The sequence below is a fragment of the Leptosomus discolor genome, chromosome 4 (assembly GCF_034619465.1).
Source record: "Leptosomus discolor isolate bLepDis1 chromosome 4, bLepDis1.hap2, whole genome shotgun sequence".
NCBI lineage: Eukaryota > Metazoa > Chordata > Aves > Leptosomiformes > Leptosomidae > Leptosomus > Leptosomus discolor.
In genome coordinates this window covers 39,379,661-39,397,036 of record NC_141394.1, presented here as the reverse complement: position 1 = coordinate 39,397,036, position 17,376 = coordinate 39,379,661, and the positions used below count along the sequence as shown (strand labels likewise).

The 17,376-nt window shown below is 36.1% G+C and overlaps 1 protein-coding gene across 3 annotated transcripts in view; it reads left to right on the top strand.

Annotated features, from left to right (window-relative positions):
- PALLD (palladin, cytoskeletal associated protein) overlaps positions 1-17,376 on the top strand; it is a 202,196-nt gene that overhangs the window by 56,155 nt on the left and 128,665 nt on the right. For all 3 annotated transcript variants that reach the window (XM_086463791.1, XM_086463790.1, XM_086463792.1), the window contains 2 exons: positions 14,584-14,762; positions 17,080-17,146. In XM_086463791.1, coding sequence (XP_086319917.1) covers positions 14,584-14,762; positions 17,080-17,146 — 246 coding nt within the window. The remainder of the gene's footprint in view (positions 1-14,583; positions 14,763-17,079; positions 17,147-17,376) is intronic.

Sequence of the window (17,376 nt, the reverse complement as noted above, 5' to 3'; positions counted from 1 at the left end):
GTTGTCCTTACATAAAGAAAATAGGCAGTGTTGCTGAGTCTGAATTACAATTAAAGAATGCTTGCAAGATAGCAAGAATTAGCTGTACGGATGAAAGATACTTCAGCATGTTCAGCAAAGACTGCATCCATAAGTTAAAAACAAAATTTGGCAAAAAATTTAGCCATCTGAAAATAGTGCAAATTAATTATTGGGCTTGACTATTTAACTCCTATTGGCTTCTGGGATGTCAAGCAAATGTGAAAAAATAAAAAGTTCAAAATAAGTAAAACTTAAGAAAACGCTATATAGAAAGATAAATATTTTAAATTAAAATTGAACTGGAATGATCAAATTTCTGCTTTTGCTCACTGTTTCTGGCATTACTAAAGAAAAACATTCAAACCACAAAATTGTCAAGACCCCAAAACAGCAGAATAGTCTCTATTTGCAAAGTTCTGATTTTATTTATGACCAAGAAAATATTAGGATATTGTCGATTAAAACAGCAAGGAAACAAACAAAACCCCAAGAGCCAGGGCCTAAGTGGTTACTAGTGATTTTTGGTTTTGAAAACAGAAGGCGTGTGAATTTTGTTTATATATGTTGTTGGGTACCTCATAGAAACACACAAAAATACATTTTATTTTCCTGATAGTCCTGAGGGCACTCGCAGGAGGACTTAGCTTAGGAGGTGAACATTGTGATGATCACTAACAGAAATGATTACATAGAGCTTCAAGCCATGTGCCACCAACTTCGGCCAAACCATCTGTTCTAACTAGTGATTGCTGCTGTTGTGATCTGTAAATACATGAAATAGACTCAGCTGTGGCAACTGTCTGTGAATACAGGTCATCCTAACCTTGAATGCTTCCGTGATGGGAGTTTCCTCCACTGGCACCCCAGCCGTTCAAGACCCGCTGCTACTATTGAAAACTGTAGTCAGTGAAGTGCCGAGGTGCTTGTTCTCTGCATCCTGTGAAGCTCTGCAGAACGATGCCAAGCTCTGCAGGCTGAGCCTCACTGAGTAAATCTGACTGCTGTCATACTTAATGTAAGGCACTGACAGAACTGCTGACAGCTTTCTTCCTTTGTTCTCAGCCTCTAAGTTGCTGACTTGACCTGCATGAGTCAAGTATTTTATCTTAAGGTCAACAAAGTTATATTTACTGACTCTGGCTTGGAAGTAACTGGGAAGAAAAAGGAACGTGATAGTGCAAATGATATCCATAGAAGAATTAAACAGTTTTGTGTTGGATGTCTGGGTTTTTTAGTTTGTATTTAATCTGGTCTTGTGTAGCTAATGTTGCAGATGCAAATAAAAGGGTTTATCTATTCAGCTACAATGATGAAGACAGCTGTCTTCTATAGGCATCATTTACCAGTGCCTATAAAAAGCACAATGATTGCAATATATGTCACAGGTGATTTATTAACTTTCTACCTTTCATAGCTCCAGCAAAATGTCAGCCAGTTCTGAAGGTAAACCTGCAAGTTCCACAGTCGCCGTTTCCGTGTTTTCAGTATGCATTAGACTACACACCCTGGATGGAGATGTCTTTTTACTTACTGTTGATTTGCAAGTTATTAAGTTATTATGTTGTTGGATTTTTTTGTGAACTAGAGTGATTGGTCTAAAATACTTCTCAGCTTCTTCCCCTTTTTAAGTGTTATGGTTTTGAGAAGTATTACTGCTTCATCTGAAATGTGTGTTGCCAGATGTGAACTTGCCACTAACTTTCCACAGTCATATTAAACGCAATCTACTGTATGGATAGAATATAAACTGTGTAAATGCAATTTTAACCTTATAACTTTCCATCTTTTTCTTTACTCTTAACTCTTTACAGTCTTTCCCTCAAAGTTCAAAACATTATTCCACTGGAAGATTATGCCTGGCATTTCTGTAAGAGGTTCCTGTCCTATGTAGGCAAAACAATGTCAGCATGCTAGTTCAAAATCCGCTCCCAGTCAAAGGAGTATACAGTTGTAATGAATAGCTGAGCGGCTTTTCTGTTATAGACAGTGTGCATTCCATTTCAGCTAGACAAGCGATCGTGTTAATCCTACAAGCCTCCATAGTTCTTTGGGTCTGAAAAATGTTCAGCATTTTACGTGTGATTATTAAATACTTAATTTTTTCAGCCTGCTGTATCTGCCTTCACTGCTTTTAACTTTCTTTCTTTTCTTCCCGTCTGTGATCATGTTACTTTCCTATCAAGTACCAGAAGTGGTAACCTGATGTAAGCCTAGGTCTGCATAAGCCAAGTGAGGGTATTTGCAGTTTAAGTGAAAATAGTTACAGTTATTTAGTGCATGCACTGGAGACTTAGGTGCATAACTGACCTCAGAGTTAGTGGAAGGTGGCCACGTAAAATCCTTCTGCAATAACAGGCAAACAGGCCCCTGAGAACGAAACTCTAGTACTTCATTACCATGCAGTGCTGTATAATATCTTACATCAATCTCTTCATTCTGATCTGCTAGCTTTTTAAAAGATTAAATAATAATTTTATGACTAAGTATATCTGGTAATGCAAGGTCAGAATGTGCTCTTATTCTAGAGATCTGGTCATTAAATGGAAGGTGGTCTTAGAGTTAAGGCAGTGGAAGCTGAGTTTTGACCTGGCTCTTACCTTTCTTGAGCGACAGTGGACGAAGCACTTAACCTCTGTTTCTCCATAATAAAAGATATCTGATTATCTCATTTTCAATTACTGTTTCAGTGCTCAAAGTCCTATTCATTGAGTTCTTTAGACAAACATTTTTATTCAGCTACCTCAGACACAAGAACATTCATTGTGCAATTGCCGACGTTCGCTGTAGATGTGTGGGAACTGTTGTTCTGAACCATTAGATCCTGTTTAGACTGTTGTTACCAATGCTTATATTCAGTGTGATAGGTGCCATGTGCTAGGCACTCTGGAAAATTATGGTGAATGTTCTTACTGAAAATACACATGAGGGTATGCCTAACCCAACAGGGTGGGGAAAATGGATGAGGGAAGGGGATGGCGGAATAAAATGAGAGGGGTATAGTATGCTGCTCTAGTTGGCTCTTCCAGCACACTCTGAGACTAAGAACAGACCATGTGAAACCAGGAATGTTATCTCTAATACCACACATGTGTTTTTTCTGAAGCACTAAACTGTGACTCTGTTCTCATATGCTTCCCTGACTATTGACTCTTAGCACAGAGCTGGTTGCATTTGAAGGCTACTTTATAAAACATAAGGGATATTGTTCTATAATTTCATTTAAAGGAACATTTGAGGATGCTTAATAGAAAATAAAACAAGCAGAGTTTCCTGGATTATTTTTGGAATCCATTTTGGAGAGAAAATTTGTATGTATGTATTTCTGTATGTGGCAAAGAGTTCCATTAGCCACAGGGAGAAAAATACGGAGCAACGTCTCTACTTTGGAAATCTAATGCTCTAATTTTTTGGGAAGACATGATAATCTTTGCATGAAACAAAACAGCAAATAAATCAATTTCTGCTGGCACAACTACAGACAGAAGCAGAAGGGGTCTGCTTGACTTACTGACAAACGAATTAGTGGAGCAATCTGAGATGCAGATTATGTCTACCACACTTTGACTTCAGGGTAAGATGTTCCAAGCCCAAGAAGGAAGTTGTACAAAACCAGTCAATTTAATTACCTGTCAGAAAGAAAGAAATTACTGCTCACTGTCTGGCATTTCATGCCCTAAAACTGTATGGGCTCCTATGTAGTAAGTAGTTAAATGCAAAAAGTGCGTGTTTCAGATACTGGGTTTTTTTCTTGTGTTCAGCGCTGAATTCCATATAGAGTGTTTCACAGTTCTGTGATAATCCTCTGAGAGTATAAAACTTTAAAAGTGTGGAAAATGAAGGAAGTCATTTAAACCTGAATTACATTAAAAAAATTAATGAAAGGATCTTCAATAATGTTAGGGACAGAACTGCAGAGTAAGCTATTGTCAAGCTTTTTATGACTGCAGTTGGTCATTCTTCACGTTTACAAACTGCTCAGTCTTTGTGCTTTGATACATGGAAGCAGCTTCCATGTTTATTGGCATGTGAGGCAAGCTATGCCTATATTGCAGTGGAGATCAAAATGTATAAGATATTTCAAAAGAAAAAAACAAGCTTCCAGCGAAATATGAAACCTAAAAAGACAAAATGAGAAAGTTGCATGGAATGTTAAGGAATGAAATGAATGTGCATTAGCTGTACATACCCTGCCTGTTTTAATTTGAACTTGTACTTTGGTTCATTCTTCCTCTCACTTACTGCTCATAGCAGCTACTGATTTTAGTGTAAAGTCTTCTGAAAGACAGATAAATGTACCACAAAACTACTCTATGAACGTTCTTTGTCTGTATCTTCTGTCCTGCTTCTTGGCTTTTTCTTTTGTTTTTACTAACCCATTATGGAGAATTACATTTGTAGATATAACGAATTTTTCTTTTTAATGTGTTTTAAATAATTTTGCAAATTGCAGACCAGATTATGATCCATTAGTATTCACAGGTTTTGGGTTTTGATTTTTTTGTTTCTTTTTAGACTCTGAAACTCAGAGAGGTTACAGACCGCTTTACTACCGTATTTATGAAATAGACAACCACTTTCCAAACCTAAGTGGTGTAATTGGGAAGCTAAGAACAAGTGAGAATTTGCACCTATTCAATTATTTCACCGTATCTTGTATTTAATTATATTGAGAAAACATCTATATATATATGTATTATGCATTTAAATATATATATAAATAACTGTTGGATCATTGCAGCTTACTACTATTTCCAATCCAATCTCTTTTTTTCCCCGTGATGTTTGCAGACTTTTATAATTAAATGTTGGGGTCTTGTATCTGAGAAAAATAATTTTAAGTGAAGAGATTTTTCAATCTTTAACAGCTTAGCCTCCTGAAGTTGAAGGTATTTTGTTGAGAGGCAGTATTGGCTTTGTTCTGGAGGAAATTTATTTCAATTTCAACACATAATGAGAGCTTGAAAAAAGGACATATTATCAAGCGCAGCCATCCAAGTTGTTGAGTGATTGCTTTCATTACTGAGATACAGAACTGTAATTGCAGTGGAGCAAAGAGTTCTTTTGACTCTTCAGTTGTGCCAGAAGGTGCCTACTCTGACTTTTGAGGAGAGTAGTAATTTTCCCTTTGATTATTCCATTTTATCCTTCCTCAGTCTGGCTGAGGCAGCAGAGTTATTTCTTGGGTACCTGCAAAGAAGCTCTAGCCATCTTTGCACAGACTGCATTTCATCTTAAAAGTCACTTTAGGAGATACATGGTTGAGTTGTGAGTGGTGATAATACCCGTACATGTGCCAGAAACTCAAGCTTAGTCAAACAGAAGATTATGTAAAATGTGTAAAATATCCTCCTATAGACTTGAAGACGTCAGGTACAAAGTAATGCTCCAGAAAATGGTAAAGTGTGAAGAAACTGTCCAAGAAGAGATGATGTAAGGAAATTGTTACATTAAATATTGTTAATCACTTGTTGTTCTACAATAAGATTTCTGAAGTTTCTGAAAAAAACAAATGCTATAAAGAATCTCATTAAATTGACCTGCAGTTATCTAATGAGTCCAACAGCCCTCAAAAATGTCTTACAGATAAAAATATGGAAACCTTAGTATCTTAAATTGCATATAAATTGTTCTTGGTGTTTTACTCATGCTTTTTATTTACATTATGTACATGGACACATAATTTGTAAATTTGTATGTGCTCAAATTCACTAGTTATGGAAGTTAGTGAAATGAGAAGGCATTGTTATTTTTAGGTAACTAGCTGCATGTGTGGCAAATAATCAACACGCTTATTCTAAAAGGTGGTTTGCAGTTTGCACTACAGAATTGGTCCTTAAATTGAGCAGCATTTTCTCTCTTTCTTGATCTCGTAGTTACCTGAATCTAGAATTACCCAAATTATATATCCACATCTGTTTGTCAGTTAAATTGTTGCTTCTGAAAGTGGCACATTTCTGGCACAAGCTCGTGCCAGGTTCAGAAAAGAAAGTTCTGTGAAAGGTTTCCGAAACTGTGAAATCTATGGGTCACACCTATACCTGGTCGATGCTTTTGTCTTCAGAAATCAAATCTTCAGGATCGAGAGTAAGAAAGTACTTTGTGTTTTGATGATGGACAAAGATAAGAAAAAAGATAACCCTTTTGGGACAAAGGGCAAATATAGATCAAAATAGGATACTGAGGTAGGATTTAAACCTTGGACTTCAGAAGTGGAAAATAAGTTATTCAGCATGGAGTTCAGCAATCTGTTATTTCATATATGGAGGCTGACTAACATAAGAACTATTTTTAGAAGAAATTACTTTATAGGCATAAGACATTAGTTTATTCTACTTAGAGAAGAAAACAGAGATTTTTAGTTTAATATTGACTTTTTTGGCCAGTTATAGAAATCCAGTCTGATTGCTTTTCTTACTGAATACATACAGCAGCACAGATGCCTCTGTTCTGTATGATGGTACACAATTACCTGAAAGGTGGTATCTCATTTGGATACTGTTGGATGCATTTGCGCAATATTGCTTGCCCCAACACCACAGTACTGTCAACAAGAAGAGTCATTTCCCTGGTTTCTTTGCCATATGTCATAAATGTAGCTATGAGGCTTTGAAAACGGTTCAACAAGAAAGTTGCTAGATGCTTTTCATTGTTCTTCTATTAAATGTTTATATATTTTTCTTATAATCACAGAGTGATTATATAAAAAATAGTTAGCTTTTTTAAAAAAAAGTTACTCCTTCAAGAAGTGAGTAGCCAGTAGTGAAAGTTACCTTAACCTCCTGCACAGCCAACTTTTATAGGAGATGTTTATTAATCACAAGTAAATAGCTTTGGATTACATATCCAAATCAGTCATACAGCAGGTACCTCTTTTCTATGTGATATACTATCTCTGGTTTCTATAAAGAAAAAAATTAGCGTTAAACTTCTTCATTATAGGCATGGAATGTAATTCAGTTTTGTTCTTTAAATTACACCATTTTTTCCTTTACATCCAGATATTTCATTATTGCATCACATCATGCATAACTTCTAGACTTTATGTATAGTCAAATATGATAAATTTCTATAAAATAAAATCAATTTATTTATTTAAATTACTGTTTATACTGCTCCCACACCATGGCAACATCTTGAAGACTCTCAAAAAAAAAAAAGAAAGAAAGAAAAAAAAAAAAAAAAATCCAAACAGAGCTGTAAGCATTCCTTGAAAAAAAGGGGAAAATTAAGAATTTGTATTTCAGGACAAGTTTGTCCTGAACCTTTAATTCAATGGAGAGTTACTAAGAGATGTAGTCACTATTGCAAATATCTTTAGGTCATATTATAATGTGCACAATTGTTTTGACTAGAGTGCTCCATTAAAAGTAGCTTGTAATAAAAAGCTGAGGTAAAGCAGAAGGGCCTTAGGAAATAGGAGGTAGTTGCCTCAGTCATAAATTTGTAGTGGAAATAAATTTCAGTAAGTTCAGTAACTTCAGAAAAATACGTTTTGTTGCAAAAATTCTTATTGTCCCTGAGAGTAATTTAGCAATAACAGAGTTGAAATCAGTGGCATGCATTACACCACTGCCAGAGAAATGCAAAGTAAGCAAAGGTAACTGTCAAGAAAATTATTTAAAATTCTCTTAATCTAAAAAGTAAAAAACATGTTCTCTAAAAGATTTGCTGTATGGCATGTTAGACAATTATAAAACTTTGCTTTGCTCACTGTTGTTTTCAATTTTCACACTTTCTAGAATCAATTTTGTGTTTTCTTGCGTGACTGTATCATTCAGGTAATTAAAAGCCTCCATCATAAATATATGTTTTTAAAGCTTCTATACTATAATGCTATAAAGTGTTAATTGCAATTAATTTTCACACACAAATTGCAAAGACAGAGATAAAATACAATCTTTAAAAAATTTGAAGAACTTTGAAGCTAATCCTGTGACTTTAAGAGATGACAGTTAATCTTTTATCAAGTCTGGCAATACTGTTTTTCTTTTGTAATTAACCGTACACAGCTATGTAAGGCTGCGGAACACTGCAGTACTCAGAATGATAGGAGCTACAGGCAGGATCTCTGCTGTAACCTGAGTATCTTGTCTGGAGCTGTCAAAAGCTCAAGCTAACTTTCAGTTTATTTCCCAAGCCAAAATGATGAAGCAGAGCAGAATCCTTGTCCCACAGGTAAAGAGAACAGAAAGAGACTTGAAAAACCTGCACAAGAATGGAGGGAAGGACTTTTCCTATGACAGGAACAAGACAAAAAAGGGATCTTTGGAGTCACTGCAGACTGCAAACAGTGATGGAGGCCATTGCTTACTATTCTTGGAAGCTTTGTAGCCCGTGGCTCAGCTGGTCACATCTCCTCCCTTCTGTACCCCCTCTTCTCTGCATCCTCGCAGAGAGTGTTATGCAAAGCTTGACTTCAGAAGGAGCAGAATTAACAGTTAAATGGCAGGCTGAAATGTTGATGAGTGTCTTGAAAATACAACCGTTTTGGTATTCATTTTCTGTTGGTTATTTTTTTTTTACACTTTGAGAAGTCAGATTTGGTCACCAAATACCTAATCGTGCAGTTTACTCAGCTGGATGTGAAGCCCTCATTGAAATTTGTGAGAGCTTGGAGAACACTGTGCAACACCAGAAGAATCAGTTAAATTCTGAATAAATATGTAATGTATATTGTTCATAATGTAACACACTTTTTATCATGAAATTGGCTTCTATCGTATGGTGCCATTTTTTAATTGCTTAACTGGAGGTTCCACCATCTATATTCAGATCTTCATTTTCTTTTAAGATTATAAAATATGAATATTTAAAATCTGTATGTTACTGCTGGTAACTCTTTTATGAATTGCCTATGCAGATAATGAAATTGCATGTAAGGCATAAAAACATTGCATTGTGAGTTGCACCAGAATTGCAGTGTGCAAAGAACAGAAGCACCTGGATAATCTGATTACTGCAATGTACTTTAAATCTTGTATGGCAAAGTTGATTTCTTTTAAAAGTCAAGTTAAATTCTTTAAGTAGTCATGTTTTACAGTCTGGAAGTGTTGGACTGCTTAACTTAAATGGAGAAAAAACAAAATGGAAGTTACACACGGTATTGTGATGGAAACACTGACTCTGCCAGTGCAGAAGCATCAGAATATTTCATTTTAACTTTTCTTGCTGGACATACTTAACATCACTAAGGATAAAATTACTTTTTAATTTACAACTTATCTCTCTGCACTTTTTGTAGTGGTCAGAGTTCCCTATTATAATTCTTCCCTAAGGCCATATCTTAAAGTTTCACTTCAGCTGCCATTTTAAATTAACTTTTAAGAGTGTGCGGAAAGGAAACCTCTCTATTCCTCAGTGACTCTCAAAAAACACGAGTTCCAGCAGGATTATGCATTAGAGAGAACCTTGAACTGTTTTTCTTAAGGCCCTGGTGCTTACTCAGTCAGTGTACTGTTCAACTCTGTTTATATTTTGTTCACAGTCATTAAAATCCGAGACACACGTGCTCATATGTATTTCCATGCATGGAGGGTTGTGAGGGCATAAAGAAAAGAAGAATGAAAAAGAAAGACATATTGCATGAATTGCTACTTGATGTCAGTGTGCATGAACTGCTGCTCACGTGGCAGCTCTCTGTCCTTTTTTTGTTTGATGTTCTAGTTTTGCCATCATACAATAGTGTAGCCAGTGGAAAAGCAAAGTACACTTTGAAGCGTGAAAAGGGAGTATCTTAATCATTGTTCCCCTGCTACCAAAATACCTTTGGTTTGCTTCCTTGGAATATTGACTTTCCAGTCTAGTGACTGTGTTTCAGTGTCTGCATTGAATACTTGATTGCTATCATTTTACCATACAGTAGATACAATGTAGGTGAAATCTAAGTGTAGTTGGAGGAAAGGTAAGGCAAAGAGTGGTACAGTGGAAATGCAGGCAGGAAGAGAAATGGAGGAAAGAGAATGGAGAAGAAAGTATGAAAGAACACAGAAATTCAGAGTAATTTGAAATTTGGTGAGATACTTAATGACTAGCAAAGTTAATTCCAGTTACATAAAATGTATGTTCTTCTTACTCTACTTTTTCCCAGCCTTTATCTGATATCTTACAGTAGTTTCTGTTCTCTTTCAAGGGGACAGTTCTCTACAAATTTGTATGAATGCTAGCATGGCTTGCAGGAGTGGAGCTAGGATGGAAGCCATAGTTCTTATTCTGTGGACTGATATGTATACATATATGCAAAAACTTTTGTTGATGTCCCTGTCTGCTTTATTTCTATCTGCACACTTTATACAATATTGAGAACCTACAACAAAGGGATAGGGAAATGAGTAGATGATTTTTGTACTTGGTATCCAGAAGCTATGAAATACATGTCTTTTAAAATCAATGTTCTCTAAACAGTGAATTCTCTTTTTCGCAAAGCATCTGCAGTGCATTTGTTCCTTTGAGTTACTTTCAGTGTCTTTTGGTTTTGGTTTGGTTTGGGGTATTTTGGCTCTCCAGAAGCATTATTGCCTTCTAACAGCTAGATAGTAATCCTCTTATCCCCAAGAGGATCACTAGGCTGGAATAGACTGGACATGAGTTAATGCTGCCCTAGTTAGTATAAAGATGGAATTTTCTTGTAAGACTTCCTTTGTGGCTCTTTTTCTGTGTCTAGCCGTGAGTCCTCCTGGTTTCTTTGGCTCAGTCTCCCTTTGATAGTGATTTGTTGCTTGCTTTGGTGATCTCTCTGCAGAAAGAAAGGATGCTTCAAAGATTTGTCTTTGAATCTTTTCTAGTCCTTAGGAGCAGAAAATCCTCTTGCCATGACTATTCCAAGTGTAACGGTGGTAAGGCTGATGGGACCTGCAGATAGCAGTTCTGTGCTGTATAATAGCCCATACTATGTAAAAGATGGAAAACTAAAATTTGGTCTATTTGGGAAAAAAATACCTCATTTATTTTTATTAGCTGACACTTTTTAATTCACAGTCTCTTGAACTAAACTGTCAGCTAGCAAGTTATTGCAGGATAAGTATTTCAACTGGGTATTTTCTTATTCATTTAATTTTGATGTAATCTCCAAAAGAAATTCATGTTAATTAATGCTCTCCTTTTTATCAACAAGTAGATAGAAAAGAAAAGAAAATAAACTAGAAAAAGAAAGAGAATATAACTAAGTCTATTCCAGTGCTCTTCATTTCAAATAACACTGCTCTTGCCCATTGTGAAGGTGAATTCTTCTTTCCACAATAAACAGTGCAGTCCCACCAGGCCTGTTGCATGTTCATCAAACATCACCTTAATGATGGCTGAGGCAATTTTGTATCAAATTGCTTACTTACGTGTTTTTCTCTGTGGCAGACAGTGTCTGACATAGCAGGTCAGGACTTGCTTTCAGTGGTGTGTCGCTGATGTGGTACAATGAGTCTCAGTTCCAACCAGTGTTGAGGAACAGCTTCCACTACTTGAAGCTGACTGAGTCTATTCATGAGTCAAGGGACAACGTATAACTTCTTCTCTTAAGAAAACAGTTTGCTTATTAAATGTCATCTGACAAAAAAAAAATATAAGCAGATTTTTTATTTTAGGTTCACATGCTTATCACAGTTTCTTAAACATTTTGTGAGCATGAAATTTGGGAGACAGTACAAAGCCATACAATTTGCCTAAAACTAAACCAGCATCTATCTGAGAAAATAATTAGGCTTGGAGGGGAGGTTTTCCTTTGCAGGATGTTTCTGGAAAGGAAAGAAAAATAGAACTAATGGTTAAGCAGAGCCTCATATTACAGGCTCTTGTCTGTGATTGTCTAGAAATTGAATTAACCTCTCTCTTGTGCGTATCATTTAAAATGTAACTTAGGAAAGGCTGCACAGAGGTTAAGACTCTGAAGGTCTAATAAGCAGAAATGGTAGCAGAGGTCCTCACACTGGGAGAAGGGAGGACTTGTGACAAGAGAGGAAAGGAGGGGAAGAGGGGGAAGAGAAATGTTAATTTTGGCAGTCAAGCTGACAGAATAGATTTGTCTCCAAGCCCAAGAGTTGTAAAAGTAGGCCAAAGGGGTCTACTGAGTAAACAAATGGAAGTTTGTTAGCTCCTTCCGAAAATGATACTTTCTGTGTGCACTGTCTGGGCTCAACAGAAGACAGAAAAGGAACTTGTTAGACTTTTAATTATAGAAGACAATTACATATCATTTTAATGCCACTATCAACAATTTTTTGCCTTCAGAAATAAAAGATCTATTGTTCATAAAGACAGAGGGCTTGCCCACAGTTCTGGGTGTTAAGGGGAGTTGTCTTATGTGTAAATCTGCTAGGTTTCTTAAGTCTGCATTCTGAAATAAGCGTGAAATGTCAAGATTTACAATCTAATATTTTCAGAAGAAAGTTTTTAATGTATTTTTTATTTCTGTTAATTACATGTAGTTTACTAATAAGAAAAAAGAGCAATAAAAGCGAGGCAATTCATTTCTAAAGGCTCGTCACTGATTGTTGCTGTGTGGTATCTATCATCCTGTAGTGTTGCAAGCTTTTCCTAAATACATAGGGGTATGCTACAACTCCTTGGAGTTACTTGGGTTTTAGGGGGGGGAAAGTCATCTGATAGAGAGGAAAAAAAATTTAATTGTGAAGTATTACTAGAATGTAACTGCAAAAACTCTCTCATAAACAGAATCATAGAATGGTTTGGGTTGGAAGGGACCTTAAAGATCAGTCCAACCCCCCTGCCATGGGCAGGGACACCTCCCACCAGACCAGGTTGCTCAAAGCCCCATCCAACCTGGCCTTGAACACTGCCAGGGAGGGTGCAGCCACAGCTTCTCTGGGAAACCTGTTCCAGTGTCTCACCACACTCACAGTAAAGAATAGCTTCCTATGTTCTAATCTAGATCTCTTCTCTTTCAATTTGAAACTGTTACCCCTTGTTCTGTCACTACCTTCCCTGATCAAGGGTCCCTCCACATCATTCCTGCAGGCCCCCTTGAAGTACTGGAAGGCTGCTGTAAGGTCTCCCTGGAGCCTTCTCTTCCCCAGGCTGAACTCTCTCAGCCTATCCTCATAGGGAATATGCCCCAGTCCCCTGATCATCTTCATGGCCCTTCTCTGGAGTTGCTCCAACAGGTCCATGTCCTTCCTATGTCAGGGGCCCCAAAATAAAGAAAAAAATATCAAATTTTTGGTGGCAGCTTTTAAGACTTTAAAAATTATTTTTGAAAATACCATCATCTTTTAATTTGAATTGACTCTCCATAAATTTTTGTTGTTTGTTTTTTTTTAAAAAAAAAAGTCCTTACTACAGAAGGAAACTAAAAAATGTATGAGGGGAAGAGAATGAAAGATCGCTTGGTGTCTAGAATTGTGTCATCAAAATTATTTCAAAGATTCCATTCAAATAGTTTTGTCATCATAAACAAAAATACTCATTTTGTCTTCGTCCACACTGCAGTAAGATTTGAATTTTTGGGTGGCAGAAGAAGAAGAGGGAAAAGGAGGGCAGAGAGAGAACATGGAAAAGCACGGATTAGGATTATGGGGTGAGAGGAAGGGAAGGAAGAGTGATAAAGGTCATAATGAGTTTGTGGGACTGCAGCTCAGAAAGACTTGGCAAAATTTGTTTTCAGGATGTAGTGAAAATTTGAGAACGGAAGGAAGGCTGTTCTCTAATGGTTTTCCTTTAGTGACTTTCCAGCCTACCATCCCTCACAAAAGTGCATAGCATGCCCTGTAAAAAAAGAATTACCCATTTCTCATACTTGCAGGGCTGGTAGAGATATGGATACATCAGGGAGCAGCCTATCAGAATAGGAGTAGCTGATACAAGGCGATCAAACAGACAAAAGATGGGAGCTGGTACCTTCATGGAAGCAATGTGGACAGAGAACGTGGCCTAGCTTTTCAGGCAGCCTGCACTGGAAAATGCTTGATTGACCCATCATAAACAGAATAGGCTGTGCTTTTACCTAATAATAAGTGACCCCACGTAAGTGTCTGTTCTGCCTGTACCGAAACCCAACCCTTTTGTTGGGGTGTACCTTTTTGGTAGTGGAACATGTATGATACACATATATAAAAATCCAGGGCTAGAAAACCAGTTTGTGTTCCTGATCTGAGGCAGGAGTAAATCTATTTAAAGTTTAGTAATATGGAATCTGTCCCATGGCGTTATATTAGGTTGACTGGGCATTATAGACAAAAATCAAACATCCTGTATGGAGAAGCAGTATTACGAAGAAGGGAGTAGAAAGTTAGATTGAAATGGATTAGACTGTGGTCAAAGCAAGCCAGTACACAAGATGTGCAGAAAGCATTAATTCTACCAAAACGAGACAAAGAATAGCTTTAAATTGTAAGTGTGTACAATTTTATTAGCATCCAGAAATGTCCCACTACTAGTTTATTCCAGCAAGTTGTTTCTTTGTGAATACGATTAAACACTTCAAAGCGCCATGGGCTGATTTCAGTAGCAATTTAGATTTTTGCAGCAGAGTGTAATGTCTTCTTGTGTGTGATGAGCCTGAACCAATCTTTTATGTTCTTTTTTTTCTTTGTCTTTCTAAATGTGTGTGGGCTGCAGATGGTTCTGTGAAGGAAAAGAACTCCAGAATACCCCTGACATTCAGATCCGTTCTGGAAGTGGAGGACTTCATTCACTAATTATAGCAGAAGCCTTTGAAGACGATACTGGACGCTATACTTGTCTGGCTTCAAATTCCCTTGGTTCAGATAGTACATCAGCTGAAATATTCATTGAAGGTAAGAGGTGAAATAATAAGATACCTAACATACACAGGAAAAGGTAACTAAGCTGAAATTTACTTTTGGTTCTGTATGTTAAGATTATACTTGCTTTGGTGGTATTTTTATGGTGTTCCTTTGCTTCCCTTTTATGCAACACATTTTGAACATCACATCATATTAATTCGGGTATTTCAAGGAATGTCCCAAGAATCAGTGGGTAGCTTGCTATTTATTTAGGGTACAAGTAAGATAAAGAATGGAAAAGGAGGAACAAACAGAGCTTTTGGCATACAGTTAGCTTTTAAGTAGTATCCCTCTGTAAATCAAAGAAGACTGGTGATACCAATGATGATTTTCACAAAAGCAGTAAACCCTGTCTCTGTTCTGAACTGCCTTCCAGTGCAATTAGATGTTACTGCCCCAAATGAGCCTTCTTCAGTCATGGGTAAATGTATTATAATTCTTCATATTTGGTACACTGATTTTAAGTCAGGTTAAAAATCAGTCATACCAGTTTTGTCCCGAACCAAGTGTTAGCAATTCTCAAAATATTTCTTGACTTCAAAATTAGTCATAACTCAAGTATTATTTTCTCTGAGGAAAGTTAGTGACTTGACCATTAGTAAAATTATTAAATTAATTTTTTAGTGGATGACTATATTTTAAGCATGATTATATTAATTGCATACTGATTTTTGTTTTATTGATATTTATTTTATTTTTTATTTTATTCGTGCCTCTTTCCAACTTTTTGGTAATATATATTCTTTTATCAGTTTTGTAACCCATTAAAATTAATTTAAGTAGTTAATTGAAAGCATGAAGCAAATTAATATAAGAAAAACCTATAATAAATCTGAATAATACCAGACCAAAATGATAAATACCTATTGATTAACGAAGCAATGAACTTTTCACTATAAATTAGCTGAATCATGACAGCTGTGCATTTATAGGGTTTCTTTCATTATGTTTTTTATTCTCAGAAATTTGTTATCCCACGTTGGGATATAATCGTTAAGTCCTCAAGAGTTTTCTGAATATATGGGTTCTAGTAAGAATTTTCTTTTTGCAGAAGTAAGCATGATTTCAGAAATACTCAGGTATAGTACAAATATATAATACTGTGTGAAGTTCTAACAGAAGCAATGCTAAAAACCAAACAGCTAGGTAGAGAGGTACAGTGAATAAAACAATTCTTTTTTTGAGATCTGGCAAAGTCTTACTATGTGGAAGTGCTGTTTTGAAGTTTTACAACATGTAACTCTGAAAGAGAGAGAATTGTGAAGTCATTAGGTTCCTCCCCTATGATCTTTAAGGAAACTAGATTGTCACACAAGCATCGCTTTGTTCATTAATGTCTTGATGACCCTGATGCCTCATTCTTTCTTCTGTGCAGCAGGCCCAGCCACACAAGACCTGGACATCCTTTGCTCAAGAGATATACTTTCATGTAGACTGACTTTGCTCCCTTGGCATTGCTTATCTGTGCTACTTGTTGCTTTGATTTTTGTAGTCTAAACTTTGTAAATAAATAGGGTACTCAGGTGCCTCAGTCCAAGCTTTGTTTCATTGGAATCAGTCTATGCTATACTATGCATATTAATTATTAATTACTTATGATTTGTATTGCAAGTACAGTTATGCATATGTATGCACAAATCCTTTGAGGAATGGTATGTACTGTATAAATGTCTAGAATAAATGCTGCGTGAAGCACCAGTTATTAGGAAAAATTAAGACAAAGGGAATAAATGTTTTTGTATTTTTTTTCTTTAAGTGAGTTCAAGGTATTGCCAAACACATACATTGTATTAAGACTTCCACTGGCAAGAAATACCAAAAGTACATAAAAGTTATGTATAGGTTAATATAAATAGTCTGAACTGTGGAGATCATGGATAGCAAGTTTAGTCTAAAAATGCCTTGCTATACCGAGTTGCTTTTACTTAAGGTTGAAGATTTGTTATTGGTGTATAAGCCATATGTTTGCTTAAGCTTTAAGTTTGAACATTCAAGTAACTAATTATACATTTCGAGTATTAGTAGTCAGCATTTTTTTTTTCTTTTTTTGGCCATATTTGCTTCAATATGAAGGAAGACAGCTAAAAGCCTGGGGAAAACAAGTTTGCCATTAAATTGGCATGGTTATGATTTCTGTAACTGTTTAAAGTACATAGTTACAATCTTTCGTCAGATAAGAAAAAATGCAGTAGTTTATTACATATGGTTCTCAACTTTTGAAGTAAAGTAGCAGTTTTTTCTTTGGAATGCAAACAATAAATAAATCAGTAAAAGGATGCAAGATTATTGAAAATACTTTCTTTTGCAGGTGCCAGTTCCACAGATTCTGAGAGTGAAAGTTTAATTTTCAAAACAAAATCTGGAGATATGCCACAGTAAGTGTGCAAAGTAGAACTAATGCTGTGCAAATGTTCTTAATAAGGAGCACTGGAAAATCTTTGGTAGTTTTAGATCTGAATAAGCATCTGGGGTATATTTGTGTATGTCTTGTCTTTTCTACTTCTCTCATGTGATATAACTGTGCAGTATCATAATGGCAGATTGTACTAATGTGCTTGTTCTGTCAGACAAGTCTGGCCCTACCCTGACAATTCTTCTGTTGATA